The sequence below is a fragment of the Patella vulgata genome, chromosome 5 (assembly GCF_932274485.2).
Source record: "Patella vulgata chromosome 5, xgPatVulg1.2, whole genome shotgun sequence".
NCBI lineage: Eukaryota > Metazoa > Mollusca > Gastropoda > Patellidae > Patella > Patella vulgata.
Genome location: NC_065883.2, coordinates 19,204,121 through 19,231,855, shown reverse-complemented (window position 1 = coordinate 19,231,855; position 27,735 = coordinate 19,204,121). Strand labels below are relative to the sequence as shown.

Here is a 27,735-nt window from a genome sequence, read left to right as displayed (position 1 = left end):
AGGCAATGAAACCAGTTTTCCAGCCGATAATTGCTTCCAATCAAAATCTTCACCATTAGAAATCAAGAATAATGGAGAAATATCTTGAAAAGTCAAATAAGCGAAAATATTAAATGGGTTATACAGTCTATAAAAGACTTAGGGCATCCGTGGAAAATATTACAACTAACTCAGGCAGATGCAACTTCTATCCAATTTTCTTACGAATCTGAGAGCTCTAATTTTCATTTAGTCAACTGTAAAAATTCCTCCAAGGGCAATTTGCAAGATTTAGCTTTTAAAATTTTTATCACGAGTTTATAGCCCGTAGGCACAAAGCACTTTGACGTTTCAAAGGTGAACGTACGCGTGTGTTCGGTTCAACGATGTAAACGAGGCGCGTGCGCGTGAGAAATACGCCATTATACACGTCACCTGACGTCAACTTGCAAAATTGATCGAAGAGAGTTCTAACAATTCCATGTAAACCGCACATTAGCTTTCTTAGTTTAAGCAATTTTTAAATTGAATATTCGGTCATTTGGCAGCCATTAAGAAGAATTACGACCGCCAATAGTTTTCATTTACAACTTGTCGCCAATAGAGTAAATCAAGTGATTTGTAAAACACCGACAATTGGTTCCTTCTACAAAGATGATTACACTCCCTTAATCGTGCTGTAATAATGACGCTTCAGGAGTAGGTTTTAATAAGAACTTCTGTGATTTTTATTCCTTGCCTGGGGTAAATTTCAGCTCGGTAAAGTAAACTGGAATCAAAATTATTCTTGTGGTAATGCCGTGGATGGATAGATTATTAAAATATATTACCAAAGAAGGCCAGAAACGAATAGGCCTAGGCTACTTCCGGACTTTAGTGTGAATAGCGTAGGATTAAAAATTATCGGGAATTAACATACACTGACCCAACTATCGCTTTGTCGTTTGTGTCGCAATATTACTATGAAGCAAGTGCCATAGTTAAATTAATGTCTTGACTTAAAATGATAAATATCAATTTCTAGCTTTAAGAGTAATGCAATAGGGTTTAACGTCCTACTTTTCTACACTGATTGGGCTAATGAAGACGCGCATACACCATATAGTATGCGAGGAGGGAAATTTTGCTTGGATAGTCGCGCTACGACCTACTCTTATTGCGAATTCCAACAGTCAAGGATTCTTTTATGTGCATGCCAATGTATACGCGGGACCTCGGTTATTCGCCCCATCCAAACGACTATACGTTGTCTCCTGCCAGGCTCTACGTCCTGCACCACTGGCATGTGGAAAACGCGCCGGAAAATGGCGAGGAACTCTCTCGGCCAAAAGCAGGCGCGAACCCGAGATTTCCTGTTTAGTCAGCCAGCGTCCTATTAACTGAACCACTGTAGCTCCCAGCTTCAAGAGGCAAACATCTATGGAAGAAGCAAATGCACAGTAAATCACTGAATATCATTAGGGCTAAATAAGTTTTATCAACATGGCCGATTATATTTTCAGAAAATCTTCAGGGATCATAAACTGCCATTTAACCCGCCAAATACTTCAGGGGTGGGATATATACTCCGATTTTAAGATACAAAATATTATGGTTTCGATGATGATAAATCTTTACTCTCATCGCATAACACCCTGCCAATTTTCAAAAAATGACATTTGAAACTCTGCATTTGGTGTTTCTGTGTAACAACCAAGATCTTTGACAGATCGTGTGTGCTTGTTCTCTATTCGCCTCCGGTCAATCTGACAGTCGATATGCCTTTATTCGTTTTTCGATGAAATATGCAAATAAAATCAGAAATTTCTTCTTAGTTTAGCTGAAGATTGCTTGCTAATGAAATCGACGAGTCTTTGGTAAACATGTCTGTCGAATTGGGTTCTGACAAGATAAAGCAGACGAGAATTACCGCCATATGTCAGCCGGGCTAATCCAATCGGTGCTGTCAAACACACCCTGAGATTGGGCTGGTTAAATACTCCACAATGATTAGAGGATTGTCGATCTATAAGGTCGTGTCTTTGGTGCCACCTTTGGTTCCTTAAAGTCGAATCGTTCTGATAGTTTCTTTTTAATACTTCGTAGACATTGTAGCTTGTATTTACTAATCACAATCTGCGAGTAGCAGGTTGAATGATAAAGAGGGGGAAGGCAATTCCCCGGGCGTGATATAAACAACAATACAGGGAATTATAACTTATTAATACCGTTTTATTTATACTTAGTGATAACTTTATATGGAAAGAAGGCAAGAATTCTTTATAGATGGGCTCGTGTAAAGTTCAAAAGAGACCATATGATCCTATAATTTTTTAACCATCATCATTTCCTACATACCTATTATGTAATAAAACTGTTTTTAAATGTCTGGGCTACTGAGATTTGTTTATGCAGGGGAAGGGGAAGGGGGAGGGGAGATCTTCAATTGACAAATGTTTCAGGAAACAAGGATAACAAAGGAAATAAAATGAGGCATTTTCATTATTGGCTCCCTTCACAGATCTCTTAAAGGTGCTTGGTTCTGGTTCCTGTGGGAAAGGCTCAAGATAGAAACACGGCAAAAACAAATGATCTTAAAGATGCATTATGTAAGAGCTAAATCTGCCTATTTCATGTCTTTCTTTTGGATTCAAATGTCATAAATGATTATTTAGATATTTATTAGCATGAAAATCCTATAATCAACTCTCTAGATCAGCGGAAGTCATGAGATTTTAATGGATTTAAACATCTACGAGATTTAAAAATTTAATAATAAAATGGACAATCGAGGCTAAATCTTGCCTGCCAAGTATGATAATGAACAATCTATGCTATATTTATTCACTCAGAATAAAGTAATTTGAATGGAATTTTCAATATATTCATTTTTCATTATCTGTTTTTGAACTATTATAGCAAGCATGGCCAACTCTTTATTTCAATCTTACATAATGCATCTTAAAATGGATCTACGGTGAATTGTCAGAGAGAGAGAGAAATGGGGTTTAACATCCACTCGACACCAACTAGGTCATTTCGGGACTAACACATAGTTCCATTTTATATCAATAATTCGCTTGCGCGTAGGAGTCTTTCAACAGTGGGAGGAAACAGGAGGGCCCAGAGAAAACCCACAAGGTTAGACAGGTGACCCTGCTCCTCGTCACGTACAACTGGGGAATCGACACCACACCAGTTGACTCAATGACAGACCATACGATACAGCGCACATGCTAACCATTCGGCCATCCAACCCCCCAGGTAGATAAGAATTATACAATCTAATATTCATATAAAGAACAACAACTCTTAACAATGATGGTATTACTAATGATTTTAATGTATCTATCATTTGATTCTTATATACAGATGAGTTCTTCTAAAACATGTATAAAGTGTATATGAAATGATAAAATGTAAGCCTATAACATAAATCAACAGTTCAACAGATTTTTTTTTAAATAAAAAAATTAAAATAGATACACATTAATTCTCCAATTAAGAACAATAATAAATTCTATAATTAATATCTTTATTTGTCAACCAGTATGTTTCCATTTCAGATTTAGAAAAAAGATGGTTGTTTTCTAAATGTTAAGGACAAAGTTTCCAAATTATAGAAATTATCTAATCTTTTGACTTCAGAGAAGAATAAACCATGTAGCAGTGATCTTAATTAAAGATATGTAATTTTTGCACTTATTTTAAAGTAAAACTACATTCAGTGTTCATTAATCAATTTTTTTAAAATATATTTTACCTTATTTTTATAAAGATATATTCCTTTGAAGATAATTGGATCATATATAAAACTTAAGAAAATATGAGAATTCCAATTAATGGGAATAATAAAATAATAGACCCACAGTGCCTCATGAATCTATAAAACTGAATATTCCACTATTAGGTCATTGGTATGTGAGCTAAGGGAATATCTTGTTAGCACATTGCTCACACATTCTCAAGTCTAAAAAGATGCGATATATCATTTATAAGACAACTTGTTCAATTTATATAATTCTCTTCAGAACAAGTATATATTTTCTCCAAATGATGGTTAGCTAGCTAGACTTCTACTACCCAAGAGATAGATCTTTTACTTTTAGAAGACAAATTAATATAAATGTAAAAATAAGTCATATTTAAATTGTTTTTAAATAATAAGTACAAAATTTTATTTTTTTGGAGAATAATTTAATCACAACATTAATTACAACAAATATCTTTAAAATGTTGAGCTCTAAAATTCAGATCCACAAGAACTTGATTCTGTTTCAAGTATAATACTGAAATAATTCAGGTCTTGTTCAATGTTATGTGAAGGAAGTTGATATATCTCAATAATTATCAACAAAAGGACTGAATCTGGATGGATGATGAACTGCAACTTCAAAAGCGTCTATGAGCTCCTCTGCCCCCGCCCCCACCTCCACTACCACCGCCATATCCACCACGTCTGTTGTCTTGATACTGAAAATACAGTATAAAATATATTTGTACATGTATATATGCTGGTAGTCTTGGTATTACAGCACACCTTAAATGAGCTAAATCCCTATTCTTAGGCACCTAAAAATGAACACAAATGGGTCACAAAGTATATAATAATTTAAAATGGATGTATATAATCATTTCTGTTTTAAGTGTAATTTTTTATTGTCGGCGAAATACGTGAAGAGTCCACTCTACATCATTAGTATTTTCCTGTGGGGTATGTTTAGCCTAGTTTATTGAGTTGCTTCAATACAAATGGCGATTGAAAGCATTCTGGCATGCAATACGTGTGCCAATCTTAAAATTTTCAGTTTGTCTTAAAATTTTCATTTTGCCTTAAATATTGGATATCAGAAGCCCATCTTTTCACAGTAAGATAACAACATCAATGTTGATTTAAATTGACCAATAAGTCGTGCTTGCAATGTCGAACAGAAATGAAAATAAAAGAAATGTGTTTTGACATCCTACCTTTCTGCACCAACTAGGCTAATAAAGATGGGTGACACATTGCCAATCAGTTGTGTCCAATCTGATTAAAACACAGATTATATTTTGTTTCGGTCTCTATTCTTCAAATTTTGTTTTATTATATTTCACAATAGTGTGTGATCTCAAAGAGTTTCCTTATATGACCTCCCTTACAAAATCGTCAGAACTACCGGTATATGGATTGGGGGCCAGTCGTTCAAAAAATAATTTTCAATTTGCTGTGTATATTGAAGGAGTGTTTAAAATTAGATTGAAGGCACAATTTGAGGCAGGTCTGCCAATCAATTTCTAGTAGTTTTCATCAAGATCAGTAGAGGCTCAAGCAAAGCACTGTGGAATATATTGATAATCAGGGCAGACTATTTTGAATATTATATATAATTAATTTATTTTCTTGTTAAAAGTGAGAATGCTTCTTTAAGGTCTTTTCCAACAGTAACTTTTTTTTTTACTAAAACAGCAACCTAATCTGGTTATGTATACAGAGGCTTTGAAAATGGGCATTTTTATCAAATTAATTTTTTTTATATTATAAATGCATGTGTATTGCTTATCACATTACATTACATGGACACAAAATTTAGACCCTCAAAAGCAAGGAATTGGGTAATATTGTAAGATGGGGTTTCCAATGGTGTTTCTCTGATTAATGATCGCTTGTCATTGGTCCGTAAAGACATGTTTTTTCTGTCAAAGTACAACCATCTTATCTCTCTTATCAGATTGGTATTGTTGCCGCTAATGATATCAGTCTGACTAGGAAGACGGCAGTGACTACACAAAATACATGACATTAGAACACACTGACCCTTCATATCTTTTCATAATTTCCATTTCATCAGGGGGGAAAAAACTCTAGCCACTGTATTTTGATTGGGGATAAGGATAATAACGACAGCCTTTATAATCCAACTTAATTTTACGTCAAGTGTCAATTACAGAGAACAGATAATAATCAAACAAAAGCTTATAACAACATACGAAACGGCCAGAACATGCTTCATATGCACATGTACTTGTTGTGTCAAAATCTTGCATTCATAACATTAAACCACCTGAACAAACCTTTAGGAAAATATTTTGCTTCGGATTCAACTTTTTCATCCAAGTAGTGACACCAAGTGTTAGGGGGGCGGGGCACAAGATGTTGACAAAAACTAGATAAACTTTGAATATACTGCTTTGTCCTTGCTCTCAACATTTCATCTACACAATTGTGGCAAACAATTATATATTTCCATTGATACAGTTGTGTGGGGGTGAAAGGTTATTTGGGTACAATCGTGAGATAAAACAGGATCTACAATCGAGATCATTAAAATGAAGGAGGAACGGTTTACATTCGGATGAAAAATGAAAATATTGACAGTAAAAAGGCCTGATGTTAAAGTGTCAATACTTGACTTGATTAGAAAATGGCCTGTCTAAAGTATTAACTGTATGAATATTCATAGTAATCAATCCATGGTCCATATATAAACAATACTCAGACAACAGTTCAAAGTATTAACAAGTTTTAGTAAACATCAGATCAATATAATCAGTAGAAAACAGATATTATACAAGAATAATAGATTTGCACTTTCTGTAGAAAAACAACTTCTTTATTTACCCCCAGAACACCTAAAATGTGGGATACTTGCCCTTAACATTACACTAACAATTTATGAATTTTTTATCGTTGTTTTCCAATATTATGTTGATCATAAATCATTGATATTAAATGGCCATCCACTGTTCAAGTGAGCCTTAAGTTTCCATGTACTATTAATTGGTTAAATCTATATGCTGAGTCAATTATTAATTATGCATCATGTAAATTAGTCTTAGTTTTCCTTTATGTCAATTGTTTTTTTTATAATATCAAGTATTATTTCATGTCAATTCTTTGTTTATAATGTCAAGTCATGTTGCATGTAAATTCTTGTATATTTCAAGTAATGATTCATGTACATGTAAATTATAATGTCAAGTATCTTTTTATGTGAATTTTTTGATTATTATGCCAAATATTATTTCATTTCAATTCATTGTTCAGAATGACAAATATTGTTATATTTCATGTTAACCCTTAGTTGTGTATAATTTTATGTTAATTCCTAGGTTAATTCATGCCAGTTCCAGTAATATTTCTATGTTTATAATGTCAAGTATTATATTTAACTCTTCAGGTGCCAATATTCTACTTACATAATATTATGTAAATGCCATTATTTTAATTCATGTCAATTTACTATACAAATTTTAAATATGTTTTTAAAGATTATGTGGAGGAAAGGTTGGTTTATTTGATGTCTGATGTTTTGTTGTTTTTCTAAAGTAAAAAATACCTACCCCTCCTCCATATCCTCCCATATTCCCTCGACCTCCTCGACTACCACCTCCTCTACTGTCATTATTTCCATAATTATAACCATATGCTGCTCCACCACCACCACTTCCTCCTCCTCCTCCTTGCCTCCATGGTTCATTTCCACTAAAAATAAAAATAAAATTAATTTCTTTAATTCATGCCTTCCCTGACAAGTGAAGGTTAGGATTAAAAAGTCCATAAGACCCTTCTTGGTCAAAGCCAGGATTCGAAAATGTGATATTCCAGTGGTGTGGTGAGACCTGTGCCATAAATAATTGTAAAACTCAAATTCATGTAAAAAGTCTCTTGATGAAAAGTTATGTTTTTACAGCAGTTAGAAAAGCTAGATGCATGATTGTCAAATATTGTTCACATAGCTTTCGTGCTTATTCCAGATTATTTTTCGGTGTCTATTCTAAATACTATCCAAATTTGATATTTTGTTCAATTACAATATAACATGTGTATACCAGTAATTAATACATGTTAGTTCATTTTATCTATTTTTTTAATAATGAAATGTATTTTTCTGGCCTTTTGTCATGTAGCCCTTTCCAATTTTATCTTAGTTGAGATTTGCGAATATTATTATTATCATTACACAATCTTTTAAGCCAAACCATTTTTTTTTCAACTGTAAACAGATGGCAGTGTTGTGAAATGATTTATCAAATACAAGTATAGGAACAAATATACCATTTGTTCGCTATTTGATTAACTGGGAAGAATAGTTTTCATTATTTAAAGGATAATTTCACGAGACTAACAGAAGTTGATTTCACATCAAGTCCTGGCATTTTCTTTTCAAGTACCACTTGAATAGATTAGGTCACTTTAACCTTGAAGAAAGCTAATAATAATAATATAAACTGGTACGAGAAGATAGTCAAACTATAGCTATCAACAACCTCTTCAAACTCCATCTTCAACTCCGACCCCCTGTTCTAATGTCAGAACATTGCCATCCGTCCTCTTACCATTCCTCTTTAAACCTTGTAGACAAGCACTTCAGTCATTGTCCTGGTGTTTCCCCAGACTGGTTAGAAGTTGGGCTAACTTTTGTTTGGCAATGTGTGTATTACCCCAGCTATTACTCGTAGATAGATTTAACTAACTCTTCTTCTATTTAGATGTCCACAATACCCTAAAGAGTGTGCTTATTGTCCACAAATTTTAAGTCAATCTTGTTAAAATGTAAACTTGTAGGGTCCCACTGACTATGGTCAATGAGTGACCAATTGGGACAATGTAGGGGTTGGGCTAAGTTGACCTGCAATGCCCTTACGAACACACAGCTTGACCGTTGACCACAGATGTCCCTTAATTTCTCATTATCGCTCATCCCGGGAATAATTTGCGTCAACACCTTGGTCGGGCATTGAATATGTTCCTATGATAATTGTTTCACTTTCTCACATGAGCATTAGCACCTGGTGGCCAATTTGTACATCTGAACCCCAGCCTCAATTTATTTAGCAACAGATACATGGTCGTCGACTTGCTAGCTATTGATGATGTTTGATTACCTATCATTAATGGATTTATTCTAAATATTTATAGAACTAGCCTTTAACATTCCTGGAATATTTAAATTCCAGACTGGATTAAAATATTAGAAATAAAATGAAATAGGGTTTAACTTCCTACTTTTCTGCAGCAAGCAGACTAATGAAGATGAAAATTTTGCCCGGACAGCAGTTTTTCTGCCTAATTAAAAAGACAGAGAAGTTATTGCGTGGAATTCTATTTTGAGACATACCTGTTGTCTATTTTCGAAAAAATGGTCATCAATAGTTAGTTCAGACTAAAACTAAATTCAATATTTAAAAAAATAAATCCATGCATTAAATATCTACATATGATCAAATAGTACATCCAGAATTTCAAGGCTATAGAACATTTTAAGAAGAGCATTCATGTCCAGCTTACACTAGATAAAAGAAATCTTTTACTGTAGTTTGTAATAAAGATTTTTCGACAAAAGTTACAATGATTGAATTTCATCTAATTACATACTAAGACAAGAGAAGTTTAAATTTATCCCAACATCCTACAAATTCAAAGATCCAGATGCCTAAGCTTATTTAAACAGTTCCAAATTACAAATTATTATGGTTCATCAATTAATAAGTACCTTTCATTAGAATCATTATAGACATTAGGATTGCCCCATTAGATATTATGAAAGATGTCAATCTTACTAAGTACATCAATAAACACACTTATCAGAGATATTACAATTCCTATACTATCCCCAAATTTATTAAATACAAGCTAGAGAGATAGCGATTATCATGGGGTGTTATTGTTAACACCAAATTAAATCCTCATTAGTGTTTAACAATAACACAATTTACACCATATTTCTTCTAACAATTTAACATCCATATTGGGAGCAGGATAAATGGGATAATTCAGAGGGGAGTGTCATGATGAATTGGTTCAATTAAAGATGAATGGGACTGCAAAAGTATTATTAATTGTAATAGTTTCACTGACACCAATAATTTTATCAGTTCGCCAGGTTTTTTTTGTTCAATTCCTTGATGTGACAATTCAAATTCTTTCCCGATCTGGGACAATCAAGTCAAACCTTTTATAAAATAAATTCAAACAAGCAAAAATTTAAAAACTGTCTCTAAAACGCGAATTTCCATTATTAATTTAAGATTATCTTTCAGCAAAATATAACAGCATTATTGGTTTTATTTTAAACAATTTACCCACCGATAAGCAGAATAGGCTGAACTTCCACCACTATGACCTTGGTTACCCTGCATGTAGTTCTGTCTACCACCACCACCACCACCGTAACTTTGATCTCGATATCCTCCTCCTCCACCTTGTCCTCCGTAAGCACTATATCCTCCTGAAAAACACAAACAAATCTCTTCATAAAGAAAATGCCAAAATTATCTTGCCACTTGCACCATGTCACTGTACTTCAGACAAACATGGTGTTTGTTATGTATATGGTTGCATGTGCAATACTGGGTAGAATAATTTTGCACAAACAGTGGCATTTTTGCCTACTCTACTTTGATATATAACTGCCAAGGGTTCTTTCAAATACGCAAATGATGTTCGGGCGTACAAAAATGACACAGGACATCCTAGCTGTGAATCTGGTGCCCTGATCCTGCAACAACCACTGAACAGTCTGAACATGAATAATATTCTTAAATCATATCCATTGAAATATATATTTAATGTGAAGGGTAATATAAATATTTTGTATACTATGATTTAAAACCATAAGGACTGTGTATATTTTTTAAAAAAGGCTTGAAAAGTTTCTTTAGAGAAAAATCTTATTGGTAAGAAAACCCGAGTTATATACCAATTAATACCATCTGGACAGCGACGTTCATGGATAGAACTGAGTTATTCTTCAGTTGAAAACTGATATACCAAGACAAAAAAAAAACCCGGTGATGTCATGAATTCAGTAGAAAATAAAATGTTAACTTTAAAAATGACTGGTTTTAATATTTTTCTACCAATATGCTCTTTGATAAGACTACTTTTTAAGGTGTAAACTTATGAACTGAAATTACAAATTTGCAATTAGTCTGGAATATTGTATCTGGAATATACATTTTTGTTTATAACCCAAGGAATTATTGCTGTTCCCATCCACAGACAATGGGATAGAGAACAGTCTATCATGTATTGTTTACAAGTAGGGTCTATAAACTAGGTAATTGTTATATTTTTTCAAGATGGCATTCCAAAAACAAAAGATTCTATAATAATTGTGGCTATTGATAGACTGAATGTCACAAAGTCCTCCCCTCGTACACAAACTGGTCCCCATTAATACCACAAGAACAAACAAATCGCAGGCTTGAAAATATACAAGTGAAGTACCACTAGTTGTAGTATTAGTACATGAACGTCCATTATTCTTCTTTTACAAGTACCTAATATAGACACGTATCATTTTCACCAAATGAAGTTGCCAAAATACTTGAGATAAATAAATGGCTACTTAAGAGTACCTGATTGGCCTCATTGTTCAAATGTCAAAATGTGTTACAAGATTTGCTAGTAGTTGGTGAAACCACTCTGAATGCCTTTAAGCTTGTCAACTGCTCATTGTGCTGAATTGAAGACCAAGTAAATACCTTTTCAATACTCTCACCACTTTTTACCTCTGCTAAACACCTTAAGCAAATTCTTTCTCCAATTTCTTATCCGAGCTTTTGTCTTAAAGCTGAGCCGTAACTAATTGATCGTTGCCATCATTGGCGATTTATTTGAACGCAGGTGTCTCTACCTGGTAAAAAGCATTAACATTGCCAATAACAGTATTGTACCTAACCTAAGAACAATGCTGACAAAACCTGCCTACACGATTCTTTACTTCATAAAAACGGTCAAACAATGAACAAATCCATTCCAATGTTACAAAAGAGAGCATTCACTAAAGTATAAAATATTTATCTATGCCTTGCAGTAAAACTAAATCTTTTCATGTCTTTGAGTCAATCAGTGAGAAAACAATTGGGTTTTTTATCTTGTGATCTGAATAAAGAAATAAAATCAGTAAAAACACAGATTTTGTTCTGTGTCAGTAATATTGGAAGGAAGACATTTTCGACACTTAATCCTTGTCCTACACGAATATAGAAATAGTCCTATTCAAATTCAGAAAAACATGATTTAATTCTTTCTACTAATATTTTATTTTGATTATTTTCCAGATTGGTTAAGTTTTTACCAAAAGAAAGCCCTCTTAAAAGTTAATACTGTATAAATTTCTCTAGAAATGGGTGAACAAGACATAAAAGAGACAGAATATTATCTAAAAATAAAAAAATCTCAAACATGAAGACAAAATTCTATTAACTATGTACTAAAAAACCTGTAGTTGTATATTATTTTGTATATGGGCCATAAACTGAGATTCTATCATACTTTGATTTTCTATCCAGTTCCATTAGCATCTTGAGCAGTACAAAATTTCTACTTCACCTTAATAAGTTTTCAATTATCACAAAAAACAGAAATACAATGAATATAACTATCTATGCAAGCTATGAACCTTCTAAATAAAAAAAAAAGGAAGTGGTATCAGTGTGTTTTGCAAAGACACAGAGCAGCCATAGTCCGACTGACTGAATGATCAGCGCTATAGAAAACGATTATTATTACTATTATTAAAGAAAACGCAAACTGACAGATTAAACATTATTTTGTACTGGAGACAAAAAAGATGTCTTTAATCTGTAGCAGACGTACTCAGAAGTTAGTAAAAACAATATAACGGGCAATTCATTTTCTTAACAGTACTTTATTAATAAGATGTAATTAAATTTAATTTATGACTGTAAGGGTGAGTTATTCTTCAGCACAAAGGATTACAATAAATTTACAGAGACTATTATAAATTTTCTATCAGGCGTTATTTGATTTAATAATGAATTGTAGTAACATCAATAATGAAGAACCATCCAAAAATCTTCAAGAACAACTCCAGATGATGTGAAAGACTCTTAGCCTTATACAAAATAAATATAAAAACACTAGTCTTAAGACAGACGGGCAAAATTATGACAAGAATCTCTGTGTTTCAGGGGACGTCTGAAAGCGGCTCTTAAACCATTTTCTTTGATGACACTTGGCCTTAGTTGAGAGACCATTTTCATGGACATGTTAATAAAACGAACATAACATCAGAAAAATATCTTCAAAACATATTAAAAATGCTCAACTCTGATTTAATGATACTTGCAGCTAGTTTGGACTACCCTTGATAACACTAAAGTTAAAGAAGAAGAATTATTAAGACATGCACTTATTCACACCTTCACAGTTGAATTTCTTTAAGCAAACCACTTTAGATATCTACTAAAAGCCTCCATTATGAGTCCTTCAGCTTCTTAATCTATGGGTATACAGAACGTGTAATCTTAACAATTAAAATCAACGAGATGTTAAGTGAAGTCTTGTTATCCTTCACACACTACAAAGAGTAGCAGACACACAAACCTGAACCGAGCCCAGGGGCAAAACACCATCGATATTGAACCAGTATTGCAACAAATCATATCATATGCAATACATTGGATATTTTAAAAAATCTTTAAGTGTAATTTTACCACAATTTTTGCGATGTTTAATTCACCCAATTGTTTGCATTTAACGCTATCCATGTGGAAGAGTGATTGTTTGCCTTTTATTTACGTAATCTTTTTGAGAAATTTGTCAGTCTCTTTGGGTCGTATCGACTAGATGAAGTTTATGTAAAGAATGTGGTATCCCACATAAGTGTCGCTTTAAAATTGCCGTCATCAGTTAGAAAAACACACAACATGAAAGAAACACATGTTAGAGATGGAAAGAGGAAATGTACAACCAATTTGTAAGAGCTTTTAATATCTCCTTCTAAACTTTCAAGAGATGTATCTTTGAATTTGGCAGACAAAGAAAGCATTGGTTAAAAGGCTAGTCTATTGATTAGATTAGAGAGAATATAGTTTGTGGTTCCATCTTGAATAGATAAATCTGTATTGGTAATCTTTTTACAACTAAAATGAAAACACCGGGAAGGTAGGCCCACTCTTGTGTAAATTTCAAAGTCAATACCAGGTAATGGGACCAATATAGCGCTCAATGCTGCCTGTTTGCGCAGCTTTGTTCCCTGCGATTTAGCGGTAATTAAAACACAAAGTGTACTAGATTATCTAAATTAGCGACAAGAGTTTGTGGCTTACAACACTAACACGGTCGTCTGTAAGGAAAATATTTCCTTTAATCTGCGTACCACAGATATATTGTAAATCAATATATGGGAGCTGCACCATGAATTACCTTTTTTTGATTTTTGCCCTAAACAAACATTGAGACTTCTACATGCTTCCTTACAATATGTTCAACAATATTGTTCTTTTTGCCAATTTAATATCAGACATTTTTTGAAGTTTTTGGTTATGACAACATTGAGTGAAGTCTAGCAGATAGTAGTTATCTGATTCCTTTCTTCTGATCAATCTTAGGGCTTTTAATTATTCTCTTTCAAAAACTTCTAAATTTGAATACAACAAAAGGTCAAGTCATGTGTCAGGTACATTTACTGAAACTTTATTAAAAGTTTGTTTATCATTTTATTTTTACAAAATTCACTAGACCAATTATTCTATCAAACTGGTTAAAACTTTTGCACGTGTATGATTAGTATAAAAATATGTGAAGTGTTAAACGAGATGGTTCATCCATTTTAAAGTAGCTAAGTCTTCGACCTTGAAAACACAAACTATTTGTCAATTTAAATCAACATTGATGTTGTGATCTTACCGGGAAAAGATGGGCTTCTGAAATCTGATATTTATTTGTGTACCTTAATGCATTTTAGCACCATTTGTAATAAGGGCCTCGAAGAACGAGATAAGACATATTCCACAAGTCATATCAAACGGTGACGACATATTCTTATCTGGAGAGCATGCACAATAAATACTAAAGGTGTAGATTGGAATAACCAGATGCTAGAGATTGCCATTCGATTGAGACTTCTAGTCTAGTTCATTTCGCCGAGCATAACTGATTAGAAATACAGTAAAAACAGAAACGATTGAATGTAAATCAAATAATATACAATTATATACTATTATATGCATTACGACCCATTTGTGTCAATTTCTAGGTCCCAAATATTAGCGATTTAGTTCCTTTAAATTCTAACAAAAGATAGATGATGATGACACCTATATAGATCAGCTTTTATCAAATTACCCCCATCTAAATGCTTCTGTATATTAAAGAATGCAATAGTAACATCAACACAACCAAATCTTCCAATATGGCATGCTGAAGCTTAAAAATCTCAATATTTGTAGTAAAAGAAATTGTGTGTCGAAATTAACTGTTAATTGTGATATTCTTATTGGTACATGACAGGAATCGAATCCAAGAACATTCTAGACAAGAGCCCAGTGCTCATAATGGTTGACTACTGCAGCCCGGTAGCAATGAAAGTGCCAAAAACTAGATGCACCAGTAACATGCAACACAATCAAAACTAAGAGCGAATCCTGACAAGATATTCAGTATGTTCACCGAGTTGAAAACTATCAGTTATTTATCAAAATTCACTAATCAAATTGATTCTCTTAAAATGAAAGTGACTGAACGACAACCCTCTTGTAACAGCTAATTTAATTGGTTGGGATGAACCTATAATTTCCAACTGACTCAATCAGAGTTAATGGACGGGTGGGCCAAAATTCTAAAGATTTGTTGGCTTGGGTCAGCACCTCTGTGCTCCTTGAGAGAAATTTGATTACTATTACTAGGAATAAATTTTGTCAATCTGCTCAATAGCAATGATTTGAACGTGTTTGGAGTGTCTGGTTCGGTAAAGTCAGTCGAAAAATCTGATTGACATTCAGAACGAAGCATATCGCGTCGATTGCTCTAACAAATAATACAGACTAAATTCAACTAGCCTTCATTTAGGCCTGTCAAATTACTACGCAATTAAATTGTCATTCCATTCAAAAAACTTGTCAACATCTTCAGAAATATCAAATTAACTTGGAAGAGTAATTACTTAATTGTACTGTAACATTTCCCTGTATAAAACTAGTCCTTGTGTTCAAAAATCTTCTTCACTTCTGGTGAAAAAAATACAAGGCGATAAGGATCAAAAAACATATTTCAACAAATAGATATCAAATAGAAGTCCCTTTGAACCCTTATATCAATTCTTTAATTTATCCAGTGAACAAAATTTCAATAATTAACATTCCTGAGATGCAAGTTTATCCGTCAAACTCTATCTATTAATAACTCATTTGAAAACATAGATCTATATTGGTCTGTTAATCATTTCTGCACCCCGTTAATGACTGCAATATCACAAACATATATATCAACATCTATTCATCGGTCAAATCTAAGTTCCTTATTTTGAAAGTAGCCAAACAAAAATAGAAAATTTCCATGAATGTACAAAAAATAATTCCAAAATTTAATAAAAATCTTTTTTTTTTCTATTCAGCATTTATTAGGAATGGTTTTCATTTGTTTGTACATATCGACGAGTATCTCAAGTTATGTGGTAATTTAGCCCTAGTGATGTATCGAGCCATCTTATATTGGCTGTACGAGGCACAAAGTACCTTCTTCATACTATCTGTCACTACTTTCACCTGATACTAGTGTCTATTTTACCTCCTCTCAGTCGCCATGAAGAGTTCTTAATACATCTTACAATTTCTCTTTTCCACACCTACTTCACCACCATTTACCTTAAACTATTGTTTTTCTACACATCATGGACGCCATTTAAAACTATTAATATTGTGATACACGTATCTAATTTCATTCTTTTACAATTAATTTAAAAGCGCAAGAAATTTCTTTTTTAAAGACATTTCTTGGGTTTGATTTTTTAAGTTAATTATCATGCTTCTTATAAGATTATTTTGAACTTTTTAATATTTTAAAGGTGCTCCAAACTGGGGTTATTTGATTAAATATTAAAAACAATTTGGAGTGCAGAAGATACAAAATTGTGCTTGTAATGTTAATTAAGTAAAAGTTCGATATAGTGCAATGCATACAATGATCTGTTATAAAACAAGGAACTGAGTAGGATGTCATGATAAAATCAATGTTCATTAATTAATGTGCAATTGTCCAAGGAACAAGCATGCCAAGTTTCGCTTCGTCTTAGGCTTGTTTCAAAGAGTGTCACACCCCAAAAAGAACGATAACAAGAGGATGAGTAGTGCTTGTGGCTCAATTTCTGGTCCAAAAAGACCAAGGCATGTATATGGGGTCAAGATACTGGAGAGGGTTAAAAACAGGCTTGGAAATAACAATTTCAGTAACTGAAAAACTATCTGGCAATATTTAAGTTGACATATTTAGAAAAGTTAAGCATCAGAAACAAATAATTTGCATCAATCAGATTTCGCCTCATAAACCCTAATTTAGGCCCGACAGGTTTGGTTAAAGGGAAACAACAGATTAACAATGTGTGAATATTGTTTGAAATACCTGGTCACAAGAACCCAGATATCGGAGTGGCCATTGTCACAATGAGCTTAAGATAACCAAAAGATATCATAGCATAAAGCAAGACTCCCCTTTAAATGGCAAAAATTTTGAAGAGATTGTTTTGGAACTTTTAACATTGAATAACTCAATATATATAAAATACATACACAGAGAAAGGGTCGAGTCCCTTTAAACTGATCTCCAATGACTAGAATAGAAAGCTAAGAAGACAACCTATAAACTGTTTACAACAATCTGAGTATCTGTTTTCATTGAAGAAGTAAATCCCTCTGAAAGTGACAGTTAAGAAATCACCATTGACACGGGTAGTCTGAAGATGATTATTAAATGCTATAAGATCTCTTCTAAACAATTAGCCAGAGGTTTTGTTGGGGTATTACCGCAACGACTTTAAGAGGTAATACATTTCTACTTGTCATTTGTTTTTTCTGCTTGAGACTTCCCATCTGGATATTTCCACCTTCGCTTTAATAAGCTTTGATTGTTGGGGAGACAGAGTGCGAGATATTTCGTTGTCATTTGGCTATAAGCACCTTGAAGTCGTGTCCTCCATTTCTCTAGAAGCTCTCGCTCGACATAAAGGAGATTCCACAAGGGTTTTCGTGAATGGATAATTAGTAAAGAATCAGGGAAAAATTAAGAAAACAGATTTGCAGCGAGAATAAATAAATAAACGACTAGTTACATAAGAGTCTTCACATGATGGAATAGCCATCAGGAAATTATTGAAAGGATTTTTGAGGGTTATCTTAAGTATTTATTCATTGCTAGTAAAATGAACAAGTGTGATATAATATATAGATATTGTATTTATATTCACACAACAAACAGTATATGTGTCTTAATTACACCAACACACTTTTAAACATATCAGTTCTTAAAGGCACATGTTTACAAATCTTAAATTTTACGAGTTACTGAAATTAAGTTGACATAGCACTAAAAATATGCATTTCCCATATACATCCAGCTCATTGAATTCACTTGTAAAAAATAAAAGTAGGTCTAACTAAATGAATTAAAAGAGAAATAAAATTTCAATATTTGCATCCATTATCCAGAATTTTAAATTGAAATTTTTCTACATGTAATTTTAATTTATTTGGTTGATGTATATGGAATCCAACCCACGAATTGAATGCACCTAAAACTGACCTATAAGTATAAAGAAGAATGTAGCCGACCTGAAAAGAGATTTTTAAAAAATAAACAGAGGAATTCTATACAAGAGCCGCTATGAAACATTTAATGCTCAGTAAACCACTTAAGAATTACCCGGCTTGCAAATTTTCTACTCCCAACTAACCCGATACCTGCAATTAAAAATTAATCTAAAAGCTTAACGAAGATATGAAATACTTGAACTGAGCCTAATAGGAATGATAAAATTTGATAGCTTGAGGCTGAGTCTATACATAACCTACTTAGGAAATAGGAGCCTTTTGACGACAGGTAGATATTTGTTTACCGGCCACCTGAGTATGAGACTCGATGTAAGGTGTGTTAAATTGGGTGACCAGCGTAAATGCCTTGTCAAGATTGACAGGTGTCATAAAATGAAAACAAACATAGAACGATTATCATAATGTAATATCTAATACAATCTTTACTGTATATACATGTATAATATTGTCGTCGCTATACTTTTATTATATCTTAAACAGACGTAGACAACATACGCATGCTGGCATTACCAGTATACAATAATAGGAATAATCAACTTCAAATTCCTTATAAATTAAAACTGCAAACTGATATGAGTAAAAAAAAATTATTTCTGTATACAGTAATACTAATAATCACAATGTTTTAAGCTTAATGTAACAGTAAGGCATCTGTTGTTGACAATTTGTACCACACCCACGAATAATTCTTGGTGTCCACCAAAATACACGACCAAACCGATTGTCAGTGATATTCTGTCAAACTTTTAAGGACCTGATATGAACCTGTCTGCAGAAAATAACCCTAGGTGTGTATTGCCCTTTAGAACTCGGTAAGAACTCAGTATTAAATCTCTAAACAATTGTGCTAATCTGAGCTAAAATTTAAGCCATTGTCAATGATGTGTATGACAACCTCCTACTCATTCTGTGTTTTTCTAATGCTCCATTTGATATGTGATATAAACTATATTTTAACATTTAATATCCTAGCTTCATATGTGCTTTTACTTCAAAATTATGTCAGCTGGCTTACTTCAGAGTAACAAGATAATTTTTCCAATTAAAGACCATGACAATTTTCAGCATTATCCCAATTATTTATACATTTAAATATTGATTACACACAAAACCTCAAAAATCAACTATACTTATTGTCTTTTCAGGTTAAATGTTTTGAAATTCTAAATTTATAGCATGTAAATTGACTGACAGATAAGACCCCAACTGGTCAAGTTCATTGCCAATCAGTTAAGACTGGCAATTATGCCTGAAACAAGATCCTTGTTTTGTACCTAAATAAGAAAGTACATCCCTAAATACATCTAATTTTGTCGTAATTTCATATTAATTAAATTTAAACTTTCTTCTCCAAAAGAACACATTTCTCCACAAAGTATTGATTATGAATCGAAATCATTCTGACATTCCTTAAACTGTATAAATAATCTTAATGAATTCTCTGGCATGACTATGCGTTTTTTTTTTTTTTAAACAACTGATAATTTTGGAATGGGTACTTGAAGTAGATAGTATATTTATTTTGAATTAAAATTAGAACTATTCTTGTTAACTAAACTTGTTCTGTAATGACAAAGTTTATCCGCTGGACCATGTTTACCGTTACCGATAACATGACAAGGACTTGCTGCTATTGGTTTTTATCGATTGCATTCGCAGAGTTTAATCTCAGCTGCCTCTTGGTAGTTGATGAGCTCTGTGTAAGAAGGGAAATAGACACTTGAAACAGAAATTGATGTGCTACATGATGGTGGAAGGTGTAGCGTTTCCGTGGTATCTATGTACACTACAACAGGTGATGAATATGTTTGTCATCATCCTCGCCAATTAATTATTAAATCAGAGCTTAGTTTTCTTCTATCTTATACAACATCAATAATTGTAAACTAATATCGCTTCTAAATATTCTTTCCTCGGATTCATATACATAATAAATAAAGCATATTGATATCTTGTCGTTGCAGCATCAACTGCCAGTGTTGTGCCATGTCCAAAGTGAAATAGGTATGGAGGGAGGGGCCTCAATGGACAGCATGTTGGACCTTGATAATAAAATAATTTTCGTAATTGTTGACAATCATTCATATTTAGCAACAGGAAAATACTGTAGAGAAAGGGTCCATAATCACTATGTAGTTTCATTTCTCTCTAACAGGGAAATAAATAGGGTTTAACATCCACTCCACTAACATATGGTACAATTTTTATAAAAAAAATTAGGGGTCTTTAGTCGTGGGAAGAAATCTGAGGATCTCGAGAAAAATCATCAACATCAAACTTCAGTCATTTCAAGACCAATATACATAGTTTTCTTTTTTTATGGTCCGATGCAATGCTAGGGATGAGAATTTTACATGGACAGCACCATTTCCACTGATAAACTCAGCATTCTGTGCATACAGGTGGATCCCCTATTTTCTTTTGCTATTAACAGAATGACAAGGCAACAATTTCTTTCTCAGCACTATGCTTAACAAGCTGAAACCAGACCTGTCCACACTTGATAAAATCTAGAGGTCACAATTCAGCAGGATTCATCCCGAGATATCTGGGTTGGGGTTCAAGTGCCCTTACATGTACCCTCACCCAATACGACCATCATGATTTTGAAAAGTTACTGCCAATGACAAGAATTTGTTGCATATTCCATCTTATTCCTGGCAATTCAAATATATGCAAAAAATGTACATATACACTTCTTAAAAAAAGAAGGTTAATTTATAAAGCAATATTCTATGTAGTATGAACATCAATAATACTTTCTCCTCCCATTTTGTGTTTAAAGTTAAAGATGCATTTTGGAAGAGCTAAATCTGTTTATTGCAGGTCTTCAGTTTGACTTCAAATGGATAAAAATTACTATTTAGAGATTTATTCACTTAAAAATGGATAATCAAGACTTTGTATATTAACGTAGCAATGGTTCTTGACAATCATTATCTATTTTTATACTTACTATCTAGGCCGATTTAATAAGGTTCCCTAACCAATCACCCCCCCCACCTCCAAAAAAATAATAATTCAAAAATAATGCTAAATTTGTATGACTTAAATAAGTGTAATGTCATCACCAGAAGGCTATAAATTACTTCTGAAAAAATTTTCTCATCATGAATTTTGTTTCATTCAAAATGCACTACTTGTAATTTCTAATTTAACCAATTGTAAATTTGTTTATAATTGTTTAATTATAGGATGATATAAGTGTTAATAAAATGTAGTAGGGTGAAACCTAGTACTACTTTATTAAACTAAGAATCATATTGTTACTGTGTTCCTCCACCACCTGGAGATCTTTAACTAAACACAATACTCCGACTTTCCAGCAAAAAAAAAATATAACCCCAGCGAATAATAAACTGTATATTCACTTTTTATACCATTTAAGTTTACAACTCTAAACCTGAATGACAGTTTCAAGTGTAAGATTGTCGTGTGCTTGTCACAGCTTATTCATCATCAAACCCCCACTGCTCGCCACAAAGCCCTTTTTTCCCTATATTTACCCTAAATCAATTGGTTTCCAAATTCAAGACTTATTTCTTTTTGCTTTTTCCACATCTTCATAGTTTATTATTTTGTTTTAAAACCGATAAAAGTTTGACAGTTTTTTCTGACGTCGACCCTCTCCAAAGTTGGTACAGTGTTTAGCTCACTGGGAGGTATGCGTTATTCTTCGCAGCTGTAAGAGCCAACAATTATCTTGCCGCAACACACCTTTCAAACCATTGTAACTCTCTACATTAAGGCATCTTCCTTCTTTCTACTACCATAGAATAGCCTGGATTTAGCAAACAAATTTGTCTTGAAGTGCTTCTAATGTGTCCATCATTTCTAAATAAGAGTTTAGTATGGAGGTGCTTGAAACCCGGTAATTACAGGCGAATATTAAAATCAAATTATTTTATACAACAGATATAATGGTTAATGAGCTTTAAACTAATTTAAGCTTGCTGATTATTCTCCAATTTTCCAATTTAAACTTTAAATAAGATGGAGACAGGAGGTATATGGTGCTGCATGCCAATCTTGCTGTATGCTTTACAAATAATTTTGAATTTTTTAATTACATGCAGCTATGGGAAGACAAGTTTTAATCTTTAATAAAAACAAATCTCGAAACTCATGTCATGCTTGTCTAATAACCTTAAGACCTGCTTTTAATAAGCACTGAATATTTTCTGTCCTTTCGCTCAAAACTTGATTTAACTAAGAACAACTTTGTTTATTTACTTCATTATAAAACCATTATTATACCTTAAAATTAAGAAAATATATTACTATTTAAGGACAGTTGTTATGTAACCAAAAACCTTTATGCAAAATGGGTCGGTTTGTACAAAATATTACTAATACATTTGTCTAAGTCACAAAGATGGCATTATAGATAATAATGTAAACTTCAAATAATTATAACTTAATAATAATTTTTGAAAGCGCTGAACATTCAGTTAGAATTATTGATTTGAATAAATTATTTTTTATTTATATGGTCTTCATCTACACGTTTATTCTGGCATACTGGGACTTTAAAAATAAATCTCAAATTTAAATCTTACTACTTTATCAATACTATTTAATCCTAAATTTGAGAAACAAAATTATGTTGCTATCAGCTAAAACAACAGAGATTGTTCATTACATAGAGATTAATTATTTTAAGGACCCTTGTTAAATTATCAACATAATACTGAAGTATGGTATATTTATAAGTTATGAATCATGAATAAAAATTCAAGTCAGTAATCCAATAATATTATGTTTAATACTATAGTAAAAACAGCTTACATCAGATCTTATGACACTTGGTGGATAAAGTAGTCCATTAATATCTTTTAAGATCATGTCACTTGGGGGAAATTAATCTTTTATTAAGCAAAGAGAGAATGATTGTAACTTCAGCGAAACCCTTTTCATCCGAGCCTTTCTATTTTAACTCGTAAGATTTAGACAATGTGAAGAGATAGAGGAGAAGGCACTAAACGTCATCTTGTCTACTAAAAACGGAAACCTGGAGAGAACAATTAAGCAACTTATTCAACTTGATGAATCTGACTTGCCTTTCATCATCTGCTCCTATACGACCCAGACCGAAAACTCTCATTTACTACGGAGGGCTCCAGTTGGCGGCCATCTTGATAATAAGGCCCAGCTCCTTAAAGACAATGGTAACGATAGTGAAGAGTTCTATATTAGCCTCTCAATGTCTGAAACCTTCAGGTAGCAACTGGCCACCTAGATCAGTAAAACTCACTAATGAAGCTTCACTCTTAGAAGTTGACATTGAAATCTCTTGAAAAGCTCGCCAAGGACTAATTAAGATGAGAACAAGAGCCAGAAGTTTTCCAAGTGCTGCGAAAAATTCTCTTCTCCTCTCTTCTTGGATGGGAAGGGATTATGGGGTTATTCTACTAACGACTACTTGGACAGACGGACAAAAACACTTGAAAGTGGTATCAGTGCACAATAGGGCCCTACACCTGGGCTAATTTGGCTTAGATTAAAGGTTCCCTGTACAATCCTCGTCTATTAATACTTATTATACAATCTATCAATTATTGTAAAAAGATCTGTAATCTTTTCAATCAAGTTTCTAGTACAATATGGAGTGTCCAGAACGAATTGTGAACCCATGGGAAAACCAGCAATTTGTCTTTTTCAAATAAAAGCAGTTACATCTCCACATTTGATCCCATTGTTTCACTTACTCATCATGTTATCATAAGTTTTTTTTTATAATTGATGTACCCTGCAAGCAAGGGCAATCCTAGAGGAGAGAGAGAGAGAGAGGGAGAGAGGGTTTAACTTCCACTCTACACAAACTAGGTCATTTACGGACTATCATATGGTTCAATTTTATTTCAATAATTTTTTAGCAGTGGGAGGAAACCCACAAGGTTGGACAGGCGACCCTACTCCTTGTTATGTGCAAGCGGGGAATCGAATCCACGCCACTTGACTAAATGACAGGTATTAAGCTCCTGGAGATGAACATCAACATTTCCTACCATCATAGTTACATATGTACTGATAGAACGATATAATGGAGAGAGAGAAATGGGGTTTAACGTCCACTCGACACAAACTAGGTCATTTCAGGACTAAAGTATGGTTTAATTTTATTTCAATAATTCGCTTGCTCGTAGGGGTCTTTAGCTGTGGGAGGAAACCGGAGGACCCGGAGAAAACCCACAAGGTTGGACAGACGACCCTACTTCTTGCCACGTACAACCGGGGATTCGAAACCTTGCCAGTTGACTCAATGACAGGCCTTATGATACAGCGCGCACGTGCTAACCATTCGGCCATCCAACCCCCCACTATATAATGGAGATTCATTACACTTTTTAGAATAAAATAATATTACAAAATAAAGATATAATTCAGAAAAAAACTGATGGTAACATATTTTTGTTCAGATCATAATAAATATTTTAACATTGATATTTCTATAACCTTCTTTTGTTATTTTGAATATTTAAAAAGAAAAATACAATTTTATCGGAGAAAAAAAAATAAAAAAAAAATACTAAAGTAAAAATACAAAATCTGATTCTTAAAATGAAATCTCTGCATGGAAAAAAAAGAAGATAAGATTTAAAAAAAACAAAAACAACCCAACCTTCTACGAGCATATTTTTTTTTACAGGCATAAAATGTACGATTTTTTTCTCCACCACAAAGCTGCAGAATATTGATATATTTCTTAAAACTCAAACAACTAGTGAATAAAACAAGACAAAAATACGAAGCAAAAAACATAAAAATTGAAAAAGATTCTATATGCTGTTGCAATTGCCAGGGGCTTCATTTTCTACCAAACATGAACAAAATTCTCTTGTCATTCATTAAACAATATATCTAAATAATCGTTTTCTCAAGATTTTTTTTTTCATTCTTCATGCTGAATAACCATATGCTACATTCTCTTTTATCCTGAACCTTTTACTTTTTAAATCATAAAAAAAAAAAAAATCTTAATAAACCTTACTTATCCTCAACTCTCACGTTCCAAAAATTCAAGGTTTGCATAATATTTTATAATTAATGGGATTCTTTTCATGAAAGACTCAAGGTATTTTTTCCCCTCGTCTATTTTCTGCATTTGAAATTTTTTTTTCTATAAATATATTTCTCGTAGATCACAATACTCGGCACACAGAAGAGCAAGATTGACACAAACACAAAGAAGACTCTCTAGTGTTAAAGATGATATTTAAGTAAGCGGACAATAGTTACTGGGATGGGTAGAAACGGCCTAGCGTACGGGCGATGTCAACACCTCTATTTTCTTCATGTTGATATAACAAACATGGTACTCTGTATAGGAATGAGTGTATATATAATAAAAAGAATATGGCCCCCTAATAAACACTGAAGAGCTACATGTATGCCCTGAGGTGCTAAAATACCCTACAAGCCCTGTGTTTACATATGTCACATGCATACAGATTTACCATCATATTATCATGTAGAAGTTTTTATATCCATTAGTAACGTTAAAGTGGCTATAAACAGAAAGTTATACAACACCGACAGAAATACACCATACAGTGTGCTATGTAGGAAACTTTGCCTGCACAGCAACAGCCTTATCTATCAAGGGTTCTTTTACGTGAACGCCAATGTGAACACAAGACCTTGGTTTTGCATCCCATCTGAACGACTATGCGTTGTCCCTACATTATGCACCACTGACAAGAGGGAACAACGCCGATAAATCCAGATGAACTTAACACAGAACCTCCCGCTTAGCAAGCCACTATGGCTCCTCTGACAGAAAAGAAATGAATTTTGAAGCTATGACCATTTGAAGTTCACATTACCTTCAGTAGTGTTTTTAAATATAATTGTACCGTGGGTTTAAACAGACATTTCTACAACACTGACAGTAATCAAATGACGTTTGAAGCTATGGCCATTTGAAGTTTCTAATGATTTCACACTATCATCTTTACGTGTCAGTAGTGTTTTTGAATATATTTGATATGTTTCCCAAAGCACTGACATCAAGAGATTATGTTATCTATATTGCTGTTATGGTGCCTCTTTAACTCACGTACCCGTAATGAAAGCTAAATTTAATAAAATTATGTATGTATCTATATTTTGTAAAGACAATTTTAATGTCTTGGTAAACATTTGAAGTTCAATTTATGAATAATAAAATTTTAAAATCAATCCTAATCTACATCTCATCCTAGTTTTTGAGAGACTTTCTTCCTAATAACTAATATAGCTTCCAATTCTTAAACGCACAACAAGCCAGATTGTTCCCATATATTTCCAAATAAAAATGTATTTTCTATATTAAAAGTAAAGACTCATGTTATTATGTATATAAGCCATGTTGGAGTATGAAGAAAGGAATGGCTTGTGTGGAAAGAGAGTAAAATTGTTAATGCTGCATTTGTCAAGTAAACTTTAATTTGGCATTGTAACTTAAAGAGCTGGGGCTTGTTTCACGAAATTTTAAGTAAGATAAAAATCCAAATTTTAGTAATTTGATTGGATAATATTAAATTGATTTTAGTGCTTAGCCAATCAAAATTGAAGTATCTACTAAAATTTGGATTTTATCTTTCGTTAAGATTTTGAGTAACAGGGCCCTGGTCGTTCTTGCTATAATAGTTCAAAAATAGATAATTCAAAATGAATATATTGAAAATTTCAATGAAAATTTTATCCTTTGAAGGTTTGACAAGATTTGTGCACTGATTTTAAACACTGTACTGGTTGTTCGAGACTTAGCTTCACTTCTTCATTTTTAAATAAAGTCATTAAATGGCCAAATCATTCCAATCTACTTAAAATTGGACCCATCTCATAGCATTGAGAGGTGGTTATGGTCTTGATATGTTAATAAACGCCTAATTAATAGTTTATATAACATTTAAGGTCTAAAGAAAGACCTGCAATAGGGAGATTTAGCTCTTGCACAATGCCTGTTGAAGTAAGAACTGATCGATTTAAATTTTCAATGGACCAAAGGGACTATTACTGGTATACATTAAATACATTAATTACAAGTGCAATTTCATCCACAATATAAAATTTACAGTAAATTTATGGCACAAACCATTCATGCTTTACTAATTAAGTTATTGTCCAAAAAAAGCTAACACCTGTACATATGGGACAGAATGATTTCAACATCATTCAATCAAAGTAAAATGAAATTCCTCATTAAAGGGAGAGAATGCTAGCCGATTTCAAGTAGCC

General features: G+C 33.0%; 1 protein-coding gene across 1 annotated transcript in view; it reads right to left on the bottom strand.

Annotated features, from left to right (window-relative positions):
* Positions 1–3,277: 3,277 nt before the first annotated feature.
* The window catches only part of LOC126821044 (5'-3' exoribonuclease 2), a 49,093-nt gene continuing 24,635 nt past the window's right edge, over positions 3,278–27,735 (bottom strand). Inside the window, exons 30-32 of the mRNA XM_050549335.2 lie at positions 10,028–10,169; positions 7,282–7,423; positions 3,278–4,431 (exon numbers count right to left, since the gene is read on the bottom strand). Of these exons, the coding sequence (XP_050405292.1) occupies positions 4,351–4,431; positions 7,282–7,423; positions 10,028–10,169 (365 nt within the window). The 3' untranslated portion in view covers positions 3,278–4,350. The remainder of the gene's footprint in view (positions 4,432–7,281; positions 7,424–10,027; positions 10,170–27,735) is intronic.